We start from the raw sequence: 18991 nt of genomic DNA, 5'->3' as shown, positions 1-18991 counted from the left end.
CAATTACTCAACATTCACCCAACGTGGAGACAGACATAAAGAGACACTGTACACACAATCACACTCCCCAAGCGTACTCTAAGCCCCAGGGAAAGGTACCCATGCCCCTGGAGGGGGAAACTGCACCAAGACCCAGGTAGTGTAACCCTTTTCCCTGGGGTGGAGAGAAGCAGACCGCCCCGGCTCGGCAGCAGCAGGGAGGCCCCACATTCCAGACCCCAATCGAACGGCCAACTTCTCCTCCCAGCCCCCCTGCTCCAGCAGGCCGCAGAGAACGGGGATTTGAGAAGACTCCAAACCTTCCTCCGCCCGCTCATATGTAGTATTGATGCATGTGTGTTCTAAGGTGCATTTAAAACCAAGGAGGGCATGGAGCTACCTGCCAGAGAGCAGAAGGTAAGCGCATAGCCCCTCCTGATAGCCCTCAATGTCTACATGTATTTAAAATTGGGAGGTGGGCAACGATGCCAGGGGTGAGGTTGTACACCCTGATGGTAATTTGGAAACCGTGTAGCGTGCCCACCCCCAAGATCCTATATGTATGTGTAATGAGAGTGTGAGTAATGTGAATGTCTAAGTTGTGGGATAAAATTGAGGCACAGGCAGCCAGAAGAGGACAGAGGGGGGGATGCCCCCTGCACCCTGGTGACACACCTTTACCCCAAGGCCCTGAATGTGTCGGTGATTGTGGTGGAGCGGGAAGAGGGAGGCAGCTGGAGATGGGGAGGGAAGGAAGGGAGGGGCAAGTGACCCCTCCCTGGGGCCAGCTCCTCCGCTGACCCCAGTAGGCACCCCCACACTCTGGAACCCACCAGGGCAAGGGGGCCCAGGCCCATCCGCACCGGGGCCCGCAGCAGCACCACCGCCCAGCCCCACCGCCCAGCCCCACAGAGTCTGGGGGAGCCCACCCGACTCCACCCCAGAGAAAACTGCACCCACCCCATCATCCAATCATCTCCCAAACTACACAAGACAATAGACACCCAGGTTGAGTTCATTCTCTATCTCTCCTATATCTCTCCCCCACCTGCAGAGTGAGCTCCTGTAGAGAGGAGACCACCTGTAATAATATAACAACCTCCCCACCAGTTAGAGAGCCCCCTAGTTGGGCCGATGCACCAGAGGTCCCCTGCACTGGGGTTAAGCCCCCCTGCACCCACCCGCCCACAGCTCTGGCGACACAACAGCCAAGACCCAAGACCCCAAGGCCCAGCCAGCACCCCAGACCGGGGGCGGAGCACCCCCAGACCCCCAAGCCTCCACGCCCGTCTCGGACCCACCCAGTGGCAGCCAGGCTACTGTACTCAGACAGCATCGATCTCCCTAACAATACACAAGCAGTTGTTTTATACCATCAGGGTTTAATTTTATGACGCCCCCTCATGCGTCATCTCATGCATAAGTTTCAAAACCACAAATGTTCCGTTAACGACTGTTTGAAAGAGCATCTTCTTCGCCTCCACGCCAGGTGCTTCCGGTAGCTCATCTCGCTCTCGCTTCTCCAAAACCTCGGGCCATGCTCTGCAACAAACTAGCAATTCTGCACGCACAAAAATGCAGTTACAAGCAAAATATGTCTGAACTCTCACCTAGAACATAAGCCTAACTACAGTGTGTATGTGTGTGTGTGTGTGTGTCCTGACCTCAATTGGCACTCTGTGTCACCTCTCACATCACCCACTAATGCTCACAACCAGACAGAGGCCACTCCCAGATGTGTAGCAGTTTACTAAAACTATATATATATTAGGGGTGCAACGATACTCGTATCGATATCGAACCGTTCGATACAGTGCTTTCGGTTCGGTACGCAACGATACAACATTTTTAATTTATTTTATCAACTTTCCTTCTGATGATGCTGTCTGTGTTGAGCGCTCAGTGGATCTGCGCTCGACAGTGCAGCCTAGGCGGAGTAGTCGAACACAGATTCACTGAGCGCAGGGCAAGCTAGCGAGACAGAAGCTAGGCTAGTTGCAACATGGCAAATTGAACCTCCCCCACCCTCATTCAGATCTGGCGTTTGGAACTATTTTGGTTTTCATGTGATGTATGACCCTGAAGGTAAGCCTGTCATGGACAAAAGTAAAACAGTATGTTGGATGTGCCAGCAATGCTCAATTGGTGGGAACTAGTGTGTTAGCGCAGTTAGCTCGTTAATGTGTTGACGTCTTCCAGCCCCACTCATGAGGTGATCCGCGGTAGCTCGTTAACGGAGATTTGCCGTGTTGTGACGTTAATGTCATTTCAGATTTACGCTGACAGCACTAGTGGGAACACAACCAATATGACTGCACATTTACTCCGACATCATCCTAGTGCAAAGACAAGTGGAAGCAGAGAAAAACAACAAGCAGCATGCTACAAACTTTACCCGAGTCATTTAGACAGCCGTTAGCACACGATTCTCCTTATGGGGACCTGATATGTTTAATATGCTGCTGAGAATATAGCCCAGAAGAAGCGTATAGTATAGCTTTTATTTTGGAAAGAGACATTTCTCCATAATAAACTCTCTTTTCCAAAGATGAGTGATTCCTCAATCAGATACAGGGCTCGCAAAATCGCTAGCCCGACGGGGCTTTTTTCCAGTCGGGCTACCAAAATCTATCTCTGCCCTGCCCGTCGGCCTATCCTAGGAAGGAAAAATATATGTCAATGCTTTTGCATTCTTTTGGAAATGTAGCTGGGTAATTATGTCATTGGCATCGGCCACTGTCAATATGTGACATACTGAAATCGCGTTTGAATTTGCGCTTGTTTTTTGCTTTCACTTTGCAATCGCGTGAACTGTGTATAGAGAGCGACAGTTCTGATTGGTGAGTGATGATAATTTGCGCACCAATTCCTCTGACATCGTCTTATCAATCGTTAGCTTACTATGCAAACATGACAAGTGAAATCTCCCGCAGCTTAAACATGTGAGAGGTTGATCGCGCAGAGAATCGCTGAGCGTTATGTTAGTGCGTGTGTAAAAGCAGCAGGATATATATTTTAGTTCTGCTGAGCCAAATAAGACAGGTCAGCGTGAAGAAGTGACAGCCAAAGAAAAGCTTACCACAAAACGGAAAGGTTATGACAAATCAGACTATAAGGAAAAAAGAAAGTGCAGCTTTATGGTTTCATGGACAAAAGAATTTCTGTGGCTGCAATATGACGAGCTAAATAACCAGGGCTGCACATAAGTGGTCCGCAGGTGCGCATTCGCTGTCAAAATAAAAACCCGCACAAGATAAGAAGTTGCAACGCGTGTTTGCGTACATAAGATTTTCAGGAGGACAGACATTTGTTTAGAACTCTTAAAGATGTCGAAGAAGCTCCTTTAAGCAGTTACTGTGATGTTCCTCCACCTCCAAAGAAATGTCAGAAGGAGTCCGAACCACAAAAGAAGCGCGTATTCTCTGAAAAGTGGTTGCAGGAGGTGAGCTGGCTTCAAACAAATGATGAACGCACAGAGATGTGGTGCAGAATGTGCCGTGAAAATTTAATAAATGACAAATTAATAAAAAGGCATGAACATTTTTTTTGTATCGAAAAAATATCGAACCGTGACACCAAAGTATCGAACCGAACCGAACCGTGTATTTTGTGTATCGTTGCACCCCTAATATATATATATGTAATATATTGAATAAATGCTGTAAATGAACGCCACTACTCAAGCTTAATAAAAAGATATAAATGAATAAAAGATAATAATGAATAACCTGGTTATTCAAATAGCATCCTCCCAACAGCTCCTCAAAGTAACTTACACTTAGACTCTGCTTTAGTTTCACTTTCACAAGCACGCTCTGCAAAAGCCTACGTTTCCTGTCTACTTTGGCTCAGAGTTAGGCCTTTCTTTTATAATGCAATATAATCTGCATATAAACATTTAAGATTATGAAAAGCATTCAAAAGCATTTAAGATTATAGATTTAACTCAACAGTTTAAAGTGGTTATAACTGCACCTGTAAAAAAAGTTAATTGGGTGCCAATATGTTTAAACATCTGAATACAATATCAATACTGTAGATTATGTTATTAATGTTATTAATGCAATGGTAATGATGATGACCATGAACAACAGCAGTAAAATATTTCTCTGATCTCCACAGCGTATAGCCCATCTTGAACATCCTATGACCAGTATAGTGCACTCTATGTAATATTTTGTATTGTATTAATTGCAAACTAGGATTTCTGATCCATTGAAAGGTTTTTAAGCATATCTGAGACCAAAGGTTTTGGTCTAAGCTGATCGATAAATCTGCTTCCCATTTTGCAATAGGAAGGGATATTGATTCATCTATTTTAGAAAGTGTTCTGTATATTTTAGACAATAATTTTGGGGGTTTTAGATTAAAAAATTGTACCACACTAGGTGGTGTTTGTAATTCAGCTTCACAAGGATTAAATTTATTTTTTACTATGGATTTAATTTGTTGATATTCCAAAAATAGTTTCTTGTTGATCCCATATTGTGTAACTAGTCTGTCAAATGAACTAAAGTTTGTTCCTTCCAATATATGTTCCATGTATTTAATTCCTTTCCAACTCCAATCTGGAAAGCTTATCATATTATTGTTTTGTAGTATGTTCGGATTGTTCCAGATAGGTGTACGTTTGCATAGGATTAATGAAGACTCTGTCATTTTTAGAAACTCCCACCATGCTGTCAGAGAAGAGCTGATGTTGATGCTTTTAAAGCATTCATGTCGTTTGATGTTTGAGCTGAAAAATGGTAGGTCTGAAATTTCTAGGTTATTACATATTGGCTGTTCTACATCTATCCAAGGTTCATCTAAGAGGGTGTTTTTAAACCATCTAGAGATGAACTGAAGCCTATTGGCTAAAAAATAGTGATTAAAGTTTGGCAGATCTAATACTCCTTTATCCTTGGTCTTTTGTAGTGTTTTTAAGCTGATACGTGGGGGTTTATCTTTCCAAAGGAATTTAGAAATATACGAGTCTAGAGATCTGAACAAATCTTGTGATGGCTTATTTGGGATCATTGAAAATAAATAGTTTATTTTTGGCAAGACCATCATTTTTATAGCGGCGACCCTTCCCATGAGTAATATGGGTAAAGATTTCCATCTAGCCAGATCGCCTTCTACTGTCTTTAAAAGCGGGATGTGGTTTAATTTAGTTAATTCTGAAAGCTTAGGAGAGACATTAATACCTAAATATTTTATGTTTCCAGATTGCAGTGGGGAAGGAGAAGAATTATGGAAGGAGCAATTAATCGGAAGAACTGTAGATTTTGACCAGTTAATTGAATAATCTGAGACACTTGAGAAAGAATTTATCAATGCAGAGAGATCAGAGAGATTGGTTTGTGAATTTTGGAGAAAAAGTAACACATCATCCGCATAAAGGCTGATTTTATGTTCTATATTCTTACATTTTATGCCCTTAATTGTTGTAGCCTGTCTAATTGCTGCTGCTAGTGGCTCAATAAAAATTGCAAACAGTGAAGGGGAGAGTGGGCATCCCTGTCTGGTGCCCCTCAGGAGAGAGAAGCTGGAGGATGTTTGGTCATTTGTTCTGACACAAGCTGTTGGGGAGTGTTAAAATCTCCCAATTCTTTGAATCTTTGGGCTGAAGGAAGGACAATACTCGGTGTATAAATGCTCAATCAACAATCCTTTATTTCCATACAATTTCCACACAATGAGCATAAACCATCCGGATGGAGAGAGATGCACGAAGAGGGTTACAGCAAATCTCAAAATGGTGGTGTGTTACACAGCTTTTTATACTTTCTACTGGCCCCCACCTGGTCATAAACCTAAACATTCACAGTCTCTCTTCTGTCATGGCGCCTAAGTTATGACCTCGGGCTCCCTGTCTTTCTACCCCCTACAAAGGTGGGGGCATGGAATGTGGTCTGCTTTTGCTATTACCGGCCCAAGGTCCTTCGCACGCAACATTCTCATCATGATTTAACAGTCTGACATGTCAAGAAAACAGTGTAATACATTCACAGCAGATAAATGGCGGCGCCCACCTGTCTAACAGAACCCAAAGATGGTCACATTCTTTCAACCCCAAAAATATACTGGAACATTTGTCTAACATACTACAAAAATGGTCATGTTCTTTTAACCTAAAAATATAAGGGAAACTAAACTACATACTTTGCACACAACCTAAACTAAGGAATATATTTATGTTCTACAGCTGTTTAACATAATTCATCTACCTTGACTATGGGTATAAGATAACATAGTTTAGAATAATGATCTCACAATTCCCCCTTTGATCTCTTTCAAAAGAGATCACTTACAACATACACTCTAGGGTTGCAATGTCCACATCTCCTTGGTCCTCAGGGCCCTCTTTCAACAGAGGCATCATTACCCCGGCACCCTCCAGCCCTGAGGCTATGGCCCTGTCAATAAGACAGGGCCATAGCCTCAGGGATGAAACAGCATCCACATGTCGTAAGAACTGCAGTGAAAACAGACAGTGAGACCATAATTGACATAACAAAACTTTTCCATTGCCCAAAAACAGAAGTCATCCACTCCTCCAACGGGTTTTCAATACCTGAGGGTTCATGCCTATGGTGGGCCAGAGTTCGCAGCCCCTCCAGAGCTTTGGTTATCGAACCGTCTGGAGCAGTATTATTAAGAATAAAAGTACAACACATTTGTCCGAACATAGCACACACGCCCCCCTTTTCCGTCAGGACCATGTCAAGCGCCATCCTGTTTTGTACTGCCATCAGAGAGGTGGGACCTAATTGCTCTGCTAACCCCTCAACGGCATCACGCGTCAAATTGGCCAGCCGGAGAACGTTATAATGCACATAATTTATTCTATCGACATTTTTGTTGGGGGTGACAGGCTTAAGTTGGGTCACCTCAGGGTCCGCTGAAGGAAGAGAAGTTGGATGAGTTCTGAAACTGGGCAATTCACACAATAGGAAAATAATTGTTACCATGACAACAGTGATCACAGTTAACACTCCCATCACTCTCCCATTCTCCCAAAGCTTTATTCTCACATAGTAGTTGCCCACAGCCATTTTAATGTCACCTTATAGATTTTCAATGTTACTCAGACTCGAACCTCTGTCTAAGGAACTTTTAACTTTTATTTTATTGCTGCAGCCACCGATGTCCTCCCGTCTGGTGATTCTTCTTACTTCAACCTCCAGGGTTAGACTACCCTTCGGTCGTTGCACAGGTCAGGGGATTATTCTGCCCCTTTTGTTTTTAGGGTCACGGCCGTGTCCCCCTTTTTCACTAAGAGCCTCTCCGACCTCCTAGGCTCTTCGGCCACCGCACACCGGCTCCAGTGATACCAAGTGTCGCCTTTGCCTCTCAGCTGGACCGCATGAGAGGTTCGAGTGGTCACCTCGAATGGTCCCGTCCACCTCGGCTCGTCCCACTTTCGCTTATACACCTTCAGCCACACCCACTTCACCTCCAGCGTGGTCACCTCCTTCCCGGTCGGATCTCCCACCTGCGTAGTGAAACTAGAGACAAGAGCTTTCAGTGCTTTAAACTGTTTCACATGTTCAGACACATTTATTTCCTCTCTTAACTCTCTTACACCGGCTGCAGGGCCTGGAAACTGCCTCCCTGTCAGCAGTTCATATGGAGTAAACCCGGTGCTCTGATTAACTGAGCACCTCACACTCATTAGTGCTATAGGGAGAGCATCAACCCAATTCATGTTTGTCTGTGCACAGATTAATTCATCCACCCTTTTGTCCTGTCTAGGTGGATGTTAACTTTGAGTCGTGGTCAAGTCTTGTCAGCTTTTACCAGTCAGTCAGTTTGTTTTTATTTCCATTCATTCATTCATTCATCCATTCTTTCTTTCTTTGCTGATAGTGGAAACCATCGCTGCATTTGATTTCCACCCTCAGCAAAATGACGTCATTTCAAAGAGAAAAAGAAGAACTTTAGGTCGGATTACCTCGCTGAATCCTTTTAGGCTCAGGACTTCTCATGTGATCAATGTCCCATATAAGTGAATTTCTCCCAAGCCCATTATAATGGAGAAAAATACTTTGCAACTGTTTTCTAGTAATCATGTTTTATAGCGCTTTAAAGTTCAATCTCTCAGGCCTGGATTAAAGAGCTGATTTGTTAAATCAGGAACTCACAAAATACCAAAATATCACCACCGGTGGATCACTCCTCTCAGATGTTCTTATTTCAGTGCACTGTAACAAAAGCAAAAACAAACGTAACCAATAAAATACTCATATAATAACAAATACTGGGGCCCCTTAGAAACATGTCCAAGCATAAAACCACCTTTCTCTCTCTTAGAGAAAGAAAACAATCCAAACCTCACTGATAAAATCAACCTAGTGTTAAGCAAAACCCAAAATCAACCAAAACTTCACCAGAAAGTTTTTCTCCGTCCCGGGACAATATTGTGTAGGCATACAGGTACCGTAACTTGTTTTTGCACTGACAAAAAACATGTTGGACTTATTTGATTCAATAGTGGACACTAGTTGCACACAAATGTTTTGCTTTGGTAAAAACTTAAACAACTGAGTTAAATCAACACAACCTTTTCATATTCAGTAAACCTGTGCATTTTGAGTTCATAAAACACGATTGAAACATGTTCTGATGGAGTAAGTTGAGCTCCTGGAATATTTTAATCCTTCACAATTCTGTCATTTTATTTCAACACTATTCAATAACTTTTATCCAAATTCTACTTGGTCCCTTAAATACTACATGTTGTCTTCATATTGCATACGGTTCAACAGAGTCTAGATTCTGGTTACCATAAAAATTGAATGGGTCTACAACAACTACCATCCTCCTATCTTTATCCTGATTGCAGGAGGGCTGGGAAATAACCCTGAAGTGATAGGTTACGAGGCAGGGTGCACCCCGGACAGGTCACCAGTCTATCACCTAGAAACAAACAACCATTTACACTTACATTCACGGATAATTTAGAATCATCAATTAACCTAGCTCTAACAGCTGCATGACTTTTCACTGTGGCAGGAAACCAGAATACCCAGAGAAAAACCCCTGCAAACTAGCCAGAATGTGGACTTGCACCCAGGACCTTCTTACTGTGGAGCAACAGCACTCACCAGCATGCCAACAATGTAGGAAATACAGGGAAGCTATGATTTCCTGTTGAATTTTGTACAGATCTTTAAAGCCTGAGGCAATTGTGTTAAATACACGTGGGATGCTTACGTAAATCCAAGGGCTGGCCCCCTTTTCTTTTTTTTTTAGTGTGTTCCTCCTTCAATTAAATCTCAATCACAAAAATGTGGCATTTTCACTCTGTAACACTGCTCCTTATCAGGCTGTGTGAAGCACAGTAAACAATTCAGTCGAGGCCTTGAGCCATAAACAGACATCACTCACAGACATTGTTTTCATAACCAAACTGCTTTAGACCCTGTCCCCTAAATCTACACAAATGCCCTCTGGGTGACATGAAATGCATTTAACCAATTAACAATCAATGGCTTCTTGTTGTTGTAACAAATTCTGTATTTGGACGTTTGTGTGCAGCATTTTGCGTATCAGCATAGCATTTATTTGTAAAGCATTCTTCATTGCATCAGCGTGTGTGTATCACTCTTCATTGCACAAACATGTGTATGTGTGTGTGTGGATCACTTCTCAGTGAATTGAATCAGCCTTTCGATTTGTGTGCGTGTGTGTGTGTCATTTCTCAGTCAATCAACGAGTGCATATGTGTCCGTATGTGTGTTTCTCTTGATTCTGAGTCAGTGTATGTAGATGTGTGTGTTTTTGTGTGTGTTTGTGTTCATCACTTTCCTGTTCTGGTGTTCTGGGTAAACCAGGGCCTGAAGCGCGCTCTGGGGTCCTGCCTCCCCCTTTTCAGTTCGTTTGCGTCCATTGGTGCTGCTGCCCAAAGTTCTGTCCATACTGGTTCTGGCCCCAATTGAGGCAGTCCTTTTCTCCAGTGTCCTGCATCTTCTCCTTGTCCAGCTCCTCTTTAACTTGATCCTTTTGCTTCTGTAGCTCCTTCAGGGTTTGCTCCTGCTGTTGGAGCTTCTCGTCAGGTTTGGCAACCTCCTGCTCCAGCAAGCTCCGGCCTGATTTACAGTCCTGTATCTGGGACTCTAAGCCTGACTGATGGGTTCGATTAGCAGCCAGCTCCTCCTGAGCCATGCTCAGTTTCTGCTCTGATGTCTTCAGCTCTCACTGAGGGCAGAAACCTCAGAGTCTTTTCCGTACACGTCAGATTGAAGTTTATTGATGTTTTCCTTGCTTTGCTCCACGGCCTTCTGCAACTCTGCTGTTCGGCTCTTCTCGGAGGTCAGCTCCTGGCCGAGCCCCGACACCTGTGCCTTCAGCTTATGTTCTTCTGGTGCTTTTGTCCAATCTGAGGTGCCTCCTGACCTCAGTTACTCCTCCTGTCTCTGGCACGCCCTTTTTGCTGCCCGATCATCCGTGTTGGTCCGTCACTGTCCTGCACAGTTTTAATGCAGAGTTGTTAAGGTCAGCATTCTTTTGCTCGGCCTCACTTTTCATCCGGGCTTAATAGGCGTCTCGTCACAGCTCTGTCAGCTGAAGCTGTCTGGAAATCTCCCCCGTGTAGTGAAACGGGCCTTGGAATTAACGTTCTCCGTCTCCGCTGCATGAGACCGTTTTCCTGCTGCACTGTTGACATTCTCAGGCTGTTGTTGTGGGTCCAGCTGCTGTAGCATTTGGTCAGGGTCACATCAAAGATGGTAGAGGGGAGAGCCAAGATGGTAGAGGGGAGAGCAAAGATGGTAGAGGGGAGAGCAGGAGTCCAGGTCAGCCTCGGCTTTCCGGGCCGACAAAGCAGCCTGTAATCAGGCATAAAGAGAAAAAACAAAAACAAAACAAAAACAGACAAACAGGAAAATGATGTTGTTTTGGCTGTGTTATTTAGAGAGGGGCCAGGCCCTGTGTCAGCCTTCTCCCCCCCTTTTTTTTGTTTTTTCTCACTATATAATCAACTCATAACCCACCAAGTTGACAGGACAACACAGGTACACGTTAAAATTCTTAAGATCATGTTTAATAGCCCAAAAAATGAATTTTCTTTCATTCAGTAATCACTTGTATTAATCAATCAGCAGAAAACATGTCACAATTTGACTCTTTTAACCACTAAATTTGTTGTTTCATCACTGGTTGGTCATACCAGTGTCTTTCTTTTTGAAGTCAAGTTGTTGTCCTGCAACCCAGAAAGTTTATTTGTTAGTAGTGGATAAACTTTATCATTTAACAACAGGTGTATGTTAAGTTTCGCTGCTTTAACCTTGCTGGAAATTTTTCACATGTTCATGAATGTAAGCTGTTTCTTCATTGCGTGTGTATGCGTTTGTGGGTGGGTTATTTTAACTTTTTTCTCAAACAAGGCATTTCTCTAATTGTGTGTGTTTTTAATTTTGTTTCCCAAATTTTGATTTCCCACGTTAAATAACAGCATTCCATGTCTTCAGCCAGGAATTAGAGCTTGCTTGTGAGATTCAGGGACACATGGTGCCAAAAACAATTCAGCAAAAAACTTCCGGTGAATTTCCAGTGATGGTAACCGATAACTGGAGGAGAAGATGTCCTTTAAGCCTCTTTTCAGGGTGAGGACAAAGTGAGAGGTCAAGCTGTAAAATTTTAAGCCAGAGCTTGGCCTGTCTGTCGTCCCAATTCTGTTAATCTATCCTTTTGCCGCTGTACTCAGGTTTCCAGGTTGAGAGAAATCCACCTGTATTAAGAGACTAAAACATTCATTTACTATTTTTCTTAAAACATCCATTTGGTTCATCTGCCTAGATTTTACTCTCTCTCTCTCCTGGTGCATAGTTCACACAGTCAGGCAGTTGCCTTTTATGGGCATGCAGATTTCCGGTCACTCACCCCCAGCAGCTGCAAAGCCATCTCTCCTATATCAAAACCCAGCCAAACATCAAACATTCACCATAGTCATTCAAAACTTTATTTGTAATATTATAATCAGCAAAATCAGCATTTTAATTACAGGCATGTATCACTGTTTGCGAATCATAATTATAAAACTCCATAACACGCTAAACAGGAAGTGAAAGTGCTCTGTGCGCTTCACAGCAGCCACCTCATTTGCATGTTCACACACCGTCTAAAAATAGCTCGCAGCGCTGCAGCGCGCTGTCGTCACACACAGCGTTTCTCTCCATTTCACACTCAACTCTATTATTTTATAGCTAATAAAGACGTCTTATATTTACAATCACTCTCAGGCCTGAAAGTTTTAGCGCCTAACAATTTTGACAAATTTAAGTTAATGGGTCCAACCGAAGAAAGTCCAACTTTTTTGTAATCAATTAACTAGTATCAGACTCTAACTGTATCTGGCCTCATCTCTCAAGTCCCTAACTCAATTTAAAGTGTCCAAAAAAGCGCAGATACCGTTCAACACGGTAAGGAGACTCTAACTCCTAGCTTATTCCAGGATGCCCTGTACCCCACAGTCAAGCCAAACTGAACTAACCCTGTTCGCCGACAGGTCAAGGTCGCGCGTCCGCAGCCAGGAGGGAGCGTAACCTCCGGGCTATGCGCCTCTTGGCTATTGCCGTTCTTAGATAATTTATAATACTTTGAAACAACAGTCAACACTCCAAAACAAGAGTATGACTGAAGCAGATGCAACGTTATGGACAATGGAGACTCTAACTCACAACATGACCAACACAGGTGCAATCTTTAGACCAATGGAGACTCTAACTCACAAAATGACCAATTACCTATCAAACTACCTGGGACTCTAACCCAATTTTACTGTTTTCCTTTACCTTGGGACTCTAACCCAGTATTGTAACTTATAAGCTTACTTCAGTTTCAAAACTCATGAGATTCTCACACTCACCGGCAACTTTTACTGAATAGACATTTAATTTTATCGTCCAATTCAGCACACTTCGGATAAAATCAACAGGCCTGTGCCTACCTCTTTTATAAAGGCGCCTGTCCACTCAGTTCGATTGCCGGATAATGTCTGCCCGTCTGACCACCTCGGACCGTCCAAGCCTCCAAAACTTCCACCCCAATACCACAGGACGAGCCCCCAAAACTGTTACGGATTCAAATATTGGGGATGGATACAGGAGGAAAAACCAAAATAACAACACTGGTCCGGCCGGGTCAAGTCAAACGATGATTTATTGAACACACGCGTGGGAGATGGACACCATACAGCAGACAGCATCAGATCCCAAAATGGTGGAGCCTTGATCAAACTCTTATAGCCTCTAGTGGCCCCCACCTAATCATAAAAGTCTAAACATTCACATTCTTTCTCTCACACAGCGCCTAAGCTACGACCTTGGCTCCCTGTTCATCTGCTCCTGCTGAGATGGGGCAGTATGCTCTGTTCTCTTCTAATCAGACAAATAAGGCGATGACTTTCTGGAACAGTATTTCTTATAACTCAGCAGTATAATGCATCATAAAACAATATCATTCATTCACAATAAATCAGCAGTCTAATGTAATGCAAATCAGTTTAACAAATGTAATAGTTATCACCTTCTTCTAATTCAGGAGAATAATGCAAACTAAAACTACCTAATAATTCACAATCTTTAATTAGGGGTCTACCCTGGCATAAAATAATATTATAATCCAACATGGGGTACAACGATAGTGGGTCCATTCTTCATCAATGGAAACCTCAAGGCCACTGGATATTTGAAATTGCTACATGATGATGTGTTTCCCTCTTTATGCACTGAAGCTGGCACGTTCCCTCAGTTTTTCCAGCAAGATGGTGCACCACCACATTATGGGTTCCAGGTCCGAGCATTCCTACATGAACAGTTTCCTGGAAAGTGGATTGGTCGTCGTGGGCCAGTTGAATGGCCCCCAAAGTCTCTCGATCTCACCCTTAGACTTTTATCTTTGGGGTCATCTGAAGGCAATTGTCTATGGTGCGAAGATACGAGATGTGTAGCACCTGAAACTACGGATACTGGATGCCTGTGCTGGCATTTCTCCTCCGGTGTTGCTATCAGTGTGTGAAGAGTGGGAGAAGAGGATTGCATTGACAATCCAAAACAATGAGCAGCACATTGAACACATTTTATAAGTGGTCAGAAACTTATAAATAACTCATGAAAGAATAAAGTTATGTTAAAACCAAGCACACCATTCTTTTTCTTGTGACATTACCAATAAGTTAGATGTGTCACATGGCCCTCTTCCTATTGAAAAAACAAAAGTTGTATCCAAGACGGCCGACTTCTAAATGGCCACCATGGTCACCACCCATCTTGAGGAGTTTGCCCCCTCACATATACTAATGTGCCACAAACAGGACTTTAATATCACCAACCATTCCCATTTTATTATGATGTATCTATATAAATGAATACATATATATTTAAATCCTAACAATACAGTTTGGATTATTCATTTATTTATTTGACATACACTAAATCACACTGAAGACTTAACTCTACGTCAGAGACTTTTCTTTTTCTTATGTTCGCTGGAAGAGACCTTTTGAAATTTAACTTATTTGTTGTTTGGTCAAGCGTGTAAGACAGATAAACACTAGAACGGCCTGTGAACATAGTTATAGTGGAAAAAGAAGCCAGTTTCTCTTTGTTTCCCTCTCCACCATTGTGGTTATTATATTTGAATCAAAGTACAACTGTAAATCCTCAAATATGGATGCAAAGTTACAGTAATCATTGTTTTTAGTTTGATGACTTATTATGTTCTTTACTGACATTTTCAAAATTCCAGTAGATGCCATTGAGTCCAGTAGAATTACTAACATGCGAACACATTTTAATGAAAAGAGTTGGTCCAAACAGTCAGTTTTAAATAAGAGGATAACAATATACATACATACCTCACAGTAACTGCACTTGCAGTTTCTTTCTGGTGTGGATTTGTTGGTGGATTTTAAGGTAATGTGGAGCTTTAAAAGTCTTCTCACAAAGGTCACATTTATAAGGTCTCCCCACAGTGTGGGTAAACATGTGGCGTTCTAAGTCTTTATATTTCACAAACAGTTTCCCACACTGATCACAGCAGTAAACGTCATTTCCAGTGTGAATGCGGAGGTGAATATTTAGGCTGCCTTGCCAGCGGAAGGTTTTTCCACATATGTGGCAGCTGTACGCCTTAAATCCAGAGTGGATAACTTGATGACGCTGTAAGAGGCCACTGTGAGTAAAAGCTCTGCCACACTGATCACAGCTGTACGCTTTAACTCCACTGTGGATGAGTTGGTGTCTTTTTAAGCCTCCAGCGTGGGTAAAAGACTTTCCACACAAGTCACAGCTGTAAGCTTTAACTCCACTGTGGATGAGTTGGTGTGTTTTTAAACTAACAGCCTGGGTAAAAGATTTTCCACACAAGTCACAGGTGTATGCTTTAACTCCACTGTGGATGAGTTGGTGTGTTTGTAAGTTAACAGCCAGGGTAAAAGATTTTCCACACAAGTCACAGGTGTATGCTTTAACTCCACTGTGGATGAGTTGGTGTGTTTTGAAGCTTCCAGCCCTGGTAAAAGATTTTCCACACAAGTCACAGGTGTATGCTTTAACTCCACTGTGGATGAGTTGGTGTGTTTTTAAGCTTTCAGCGTGGGTAAAACATTTTCCACACAAGTCACAGGTGTATGCTTTAACGCCACTGTGGATGAGTTGGTGTGTTTTTAGGCTTCGAGCCCTGGTAAAAGATTTTCCACACAAGTCACAGGTGTATGCTTTAACTCCACTGTGGATGAGTTGGTGTGTTTTTAAGCTTTCAGCGTGGGTAAAAGATTTTCCACACAAGTCACAGGTGTATGCTTTAACTCCACTGTGGATGAGTTGGTGTGTTTTTAAGCTTCCAGCCCTGGTAAAAGATTTTCCACACAAGTCACAGGTGTATGCTTTAACTCCACTGTGGATGAGTTGGTGTGTTTTTAAGCTTTCAGCGTGGGTAAAAGATTTTCCACACAAGTCACAGGTGTATGCTTTAACTCCACTGTGGATGAGTTGGTGTGTTTTTAAGCTTCCAGCCCAGGTAAAAGATTTTCCACACAAGTCACAGCTGTATGCTTTAACTCCACTGTGGATGAGTTGGTGTGTTTTTAAGCTTCCAGCCCTGGTAAAAGATTTTCCACACAAGTCACAGGTGTATGCTTTAACTCCACTGTGGATGAGTTGGTGTCTTTTTAAGCTTTCAGCGTGGGTAAAAGATTTTCCACACAAGTCACAGGTGTATGCTTTAACGCCACTGTGGATGAGTTGGTGTCTTTTTAAGTTTCCAGCCTTGGTAAAATCCTTCCCACATTCATCACAGCTGTATTTTTTCTCTCTCTTTCTTCTGTGAGGTTTGTCGGCCTCCTGAGAGCGCTGACTTCTCGCTCCATGTTGGTCCTGCAGTGACAGAGATACAAACAGAGGCAGTGAGTTAAATGCAGTCGTGGAACAAAGTGAAACTCCATTAGTGGAATCAAAGATGTCAACAAACAAATTGTAGGTGTGTTACCACCACATTCTGCTGATATTATCACATTACAATTATGAGCTACAATGAGAGTTGTGACGTGCACACCGTTTCAATAGCAGAGATATTTTTGCTTACCTTTTGGGTTGAAGTCATTGTTTCCTCTGTAGTGGCTGAGCTGAGTCTAAATGGCTCATCTCCTCCTGATGATCAGCTGGAACAAAAAATATATTTATATGTATTTCATCCTTGACCAAAAGAAGCTGTGATGGAAAGCTCAAATCCACTCAAACTAAATGTCTTCAGTCAGTGTGTCAGCCTTATTAAATTCCGTTCTTTTGAATTCTTTTGGCGACAGAGAAAGACTGGACTCAGAGTGGTCAAGCTAAATAAAAATAAAGATATTCATTTTACATTTCCGGAAATGGAGGCCTGTCACACTAACACACGCTTTTTCCATCTAGTTTCCTGTGTTTTATTAATATGGCGCAGCAGCTCTATACTTCCTGTTTCTTAACTTCCCCTTACTGAAGCCTCTGTTGCTAGGCGACCTGTCACCCTCTAACCTAGTTCTTTCTCACAGACTTTATTACAAAGCACAAAAAACAATATAATCAGCAAATAAGGAGTAAGGATATATATTTATTTCGTAACAGCCTCCAGTTAACAACAGTGGTGAGAAAATGCACTAATGAACCTCCACTGATTGAGTAAAAGAAGTTTGGCGCTTCATTTGAACCTTATAGATTTTATTTTTAAAAAAGGAAAAAAAACACACTAAAAAACAGAAGGTGAGCTGATAGTAAGACGGTCATCATCTCACACTAAATCAGGATTCTTAGACCATGTCATGGTTCACTTGATCCCTGCAAAAAGGCACAAACTGAAACTCTCTAAAGCTTTTGTTAAGACACTGAAGCAGTGGACTGATGAGGCTGTGGAGAATCTCCAGGTGTGTCTGGACTGTACCGACTAGGAGGTTTTCAGGATTGTTACCAACAGTTTGGATTATTATAGAGATGCTGTGACATCAGCTTCTGTGAGGAAGCTGCACAGCATCACACACCAGGATGAGTTAGAATAATGACCAGCTCTGGTTCACAGCTAAGAATATATATATTTAAATCCTAACAATACCCAACAGCATTAAAAACATTCTTCTTCTCCCAAATCACCAAGAGCTGCACATTAACCGCCACATTATGTTTTAATTCTCAGCGCTTTCAAATATGAACTTTCATCTCTGTTTCATTAGTTTTGTTAACATCTTCCTGTGCATCACTTTACAGCAGCCAGACTCATTAAAATGAGACTTTGTAGGAGTTCACTTCCTCTCATGTGTTCATCCACAGCAGCTGGACAATAAAGTTTATTGTGACCCTGATACTGCAGCAGATCGCTCTGATTTCCTGCTATCACTTCAAATAGAAATGAGTCTGTAGAGGTTTGGTGCATGCAGAAAAACAGCTGCAGGGCCAATGAAAAGACTTCTGCTCCAACTTCTACCAGCATGCTGAGCTAATGATTAGTTGCTGTTTTTATCCAAACACTCTCTCACTCTTCTCCCAACGTGTTCACAACGTTGGACACCGAGGAGAGCAGCAGAAGACCTCATTCAGGAGCTAAACTCAACATGAACTGAACTGACAGTAAAGTTAGCTCGGTGCTTACCTTTAGATGAGCCCACAAACCGAGAGAAACTCCGTGATGAAGCTGGAACTCTTTCCAAACACAGGAAACAGATCAGGGAGCAGAGACCCACGTGGTTCACGCTGATCTCAGCTACGATCCAGGAGACAAGGGTGGGCAGATCGATGCAGATATCGATCAGGACGTTGGTAGCGGTATATGATCAATACTTTAGTTTGTTTTTCTCCTCTAAGTTCACTACTTTACTCCCGTTTAATGAAAAAGCAGCTCTCTCTGCTTGACTCCTCTCCTGCACACATTTGCTCCGCCCCACTCTTCCGACTCTGCTGCGGTTTGTTACTGTGGGGTCACGTGACTCCGGTACACATCGTAAGTAGGTGGGGTGTTTTCCAAAAGTACCTCCTCTTTCTTTTTCCAAGGTTCTTTTCCTTTGCCTCGTTGAAAACGTCATCTTGGGAAGGAGAATTGCTAAGTACACAGGAAAAGAGAAGAGCGGTGCTGAGAATTGGAACAGCCTTACACTAGTCTCTCTGTATCAATGGCTGTATCCCAATTAAGAGACCGCACGCTTGAAGTACGCGCATTACGTGTACTACGTACGGTGCGTACTATAAGTACGAAAAATGCGGAAGTGAGGGGCTTGTGAAATGGGACGGTCTAGCCTTCGTCGGGCTGTTCAGGTTGCCTAGCAACCATGATACTAACCGCGAGAAACGTTTCATACAGCTTTGTTTGACAGAAATGAAGGAGAAAAAATGTTTTGTTTGTCATTCATTTTTGTCATGACATCACTTTGATTAGTTGAGTATCTGAGGCTGAGACCACAGGACTGTAAAACATGATTCATTTCTGTACTGAACAGTCATTACAAAAGTAGTTAGTAAATATAATTAGCTAACATTGGCCATGAGACTAAAGTCATCTCACTGTG

At 42.7% G+C, this 18991-nt stretch overlaps 1 protein-coding gene across 1 annotated transcript; it reads right to left on the bottom strand.

Annotated features, from left to right (window-relative positions):
• Positions 1-1430: 1430 nt before the first annotated feature.
• On the bottom strand, positions 1431-18929 carry LOC146511868 (uncharacterized). The gene is made up of 3 exons (XM_085171756.1): positions 16549-18929; positions 14822-16340; positions 1431-1540 (listed from the first exon to the last, which is right to left on the bottom strand). The coding sequence occupies exons 1-2, from the start codon at positions 16564-16566 to the stop codon at positions 14823-14825; spliced, it is 1536 nt and encodes a 511-aa protein (XP_085027882.1). The 5' UTR covers positions 16567-18929; the 3' UTR covers positions 1431-1540; position 14822.
• Positions 18930-18991: the final 62 nt, after the last annotated feature.

The sequence above is a fragment of the Neolamprologus multifasciatus genome, chromosome 9 (genome assembly GCF_963576455.1).
Source record: "Neolamprologus multifasciatus chromosome 9, fNeoMul1.2, whole genome shotgun sequence".
NCBI lineage: Eukaryota > Metazoa > Chordata > Actinopteri > Cichliformes > Cichlidae > Neolamprologus > Neolamprologus multifasciatus.
This window is presented reverse-complemented; position numbering and strand designations above follow the sequence as displayed.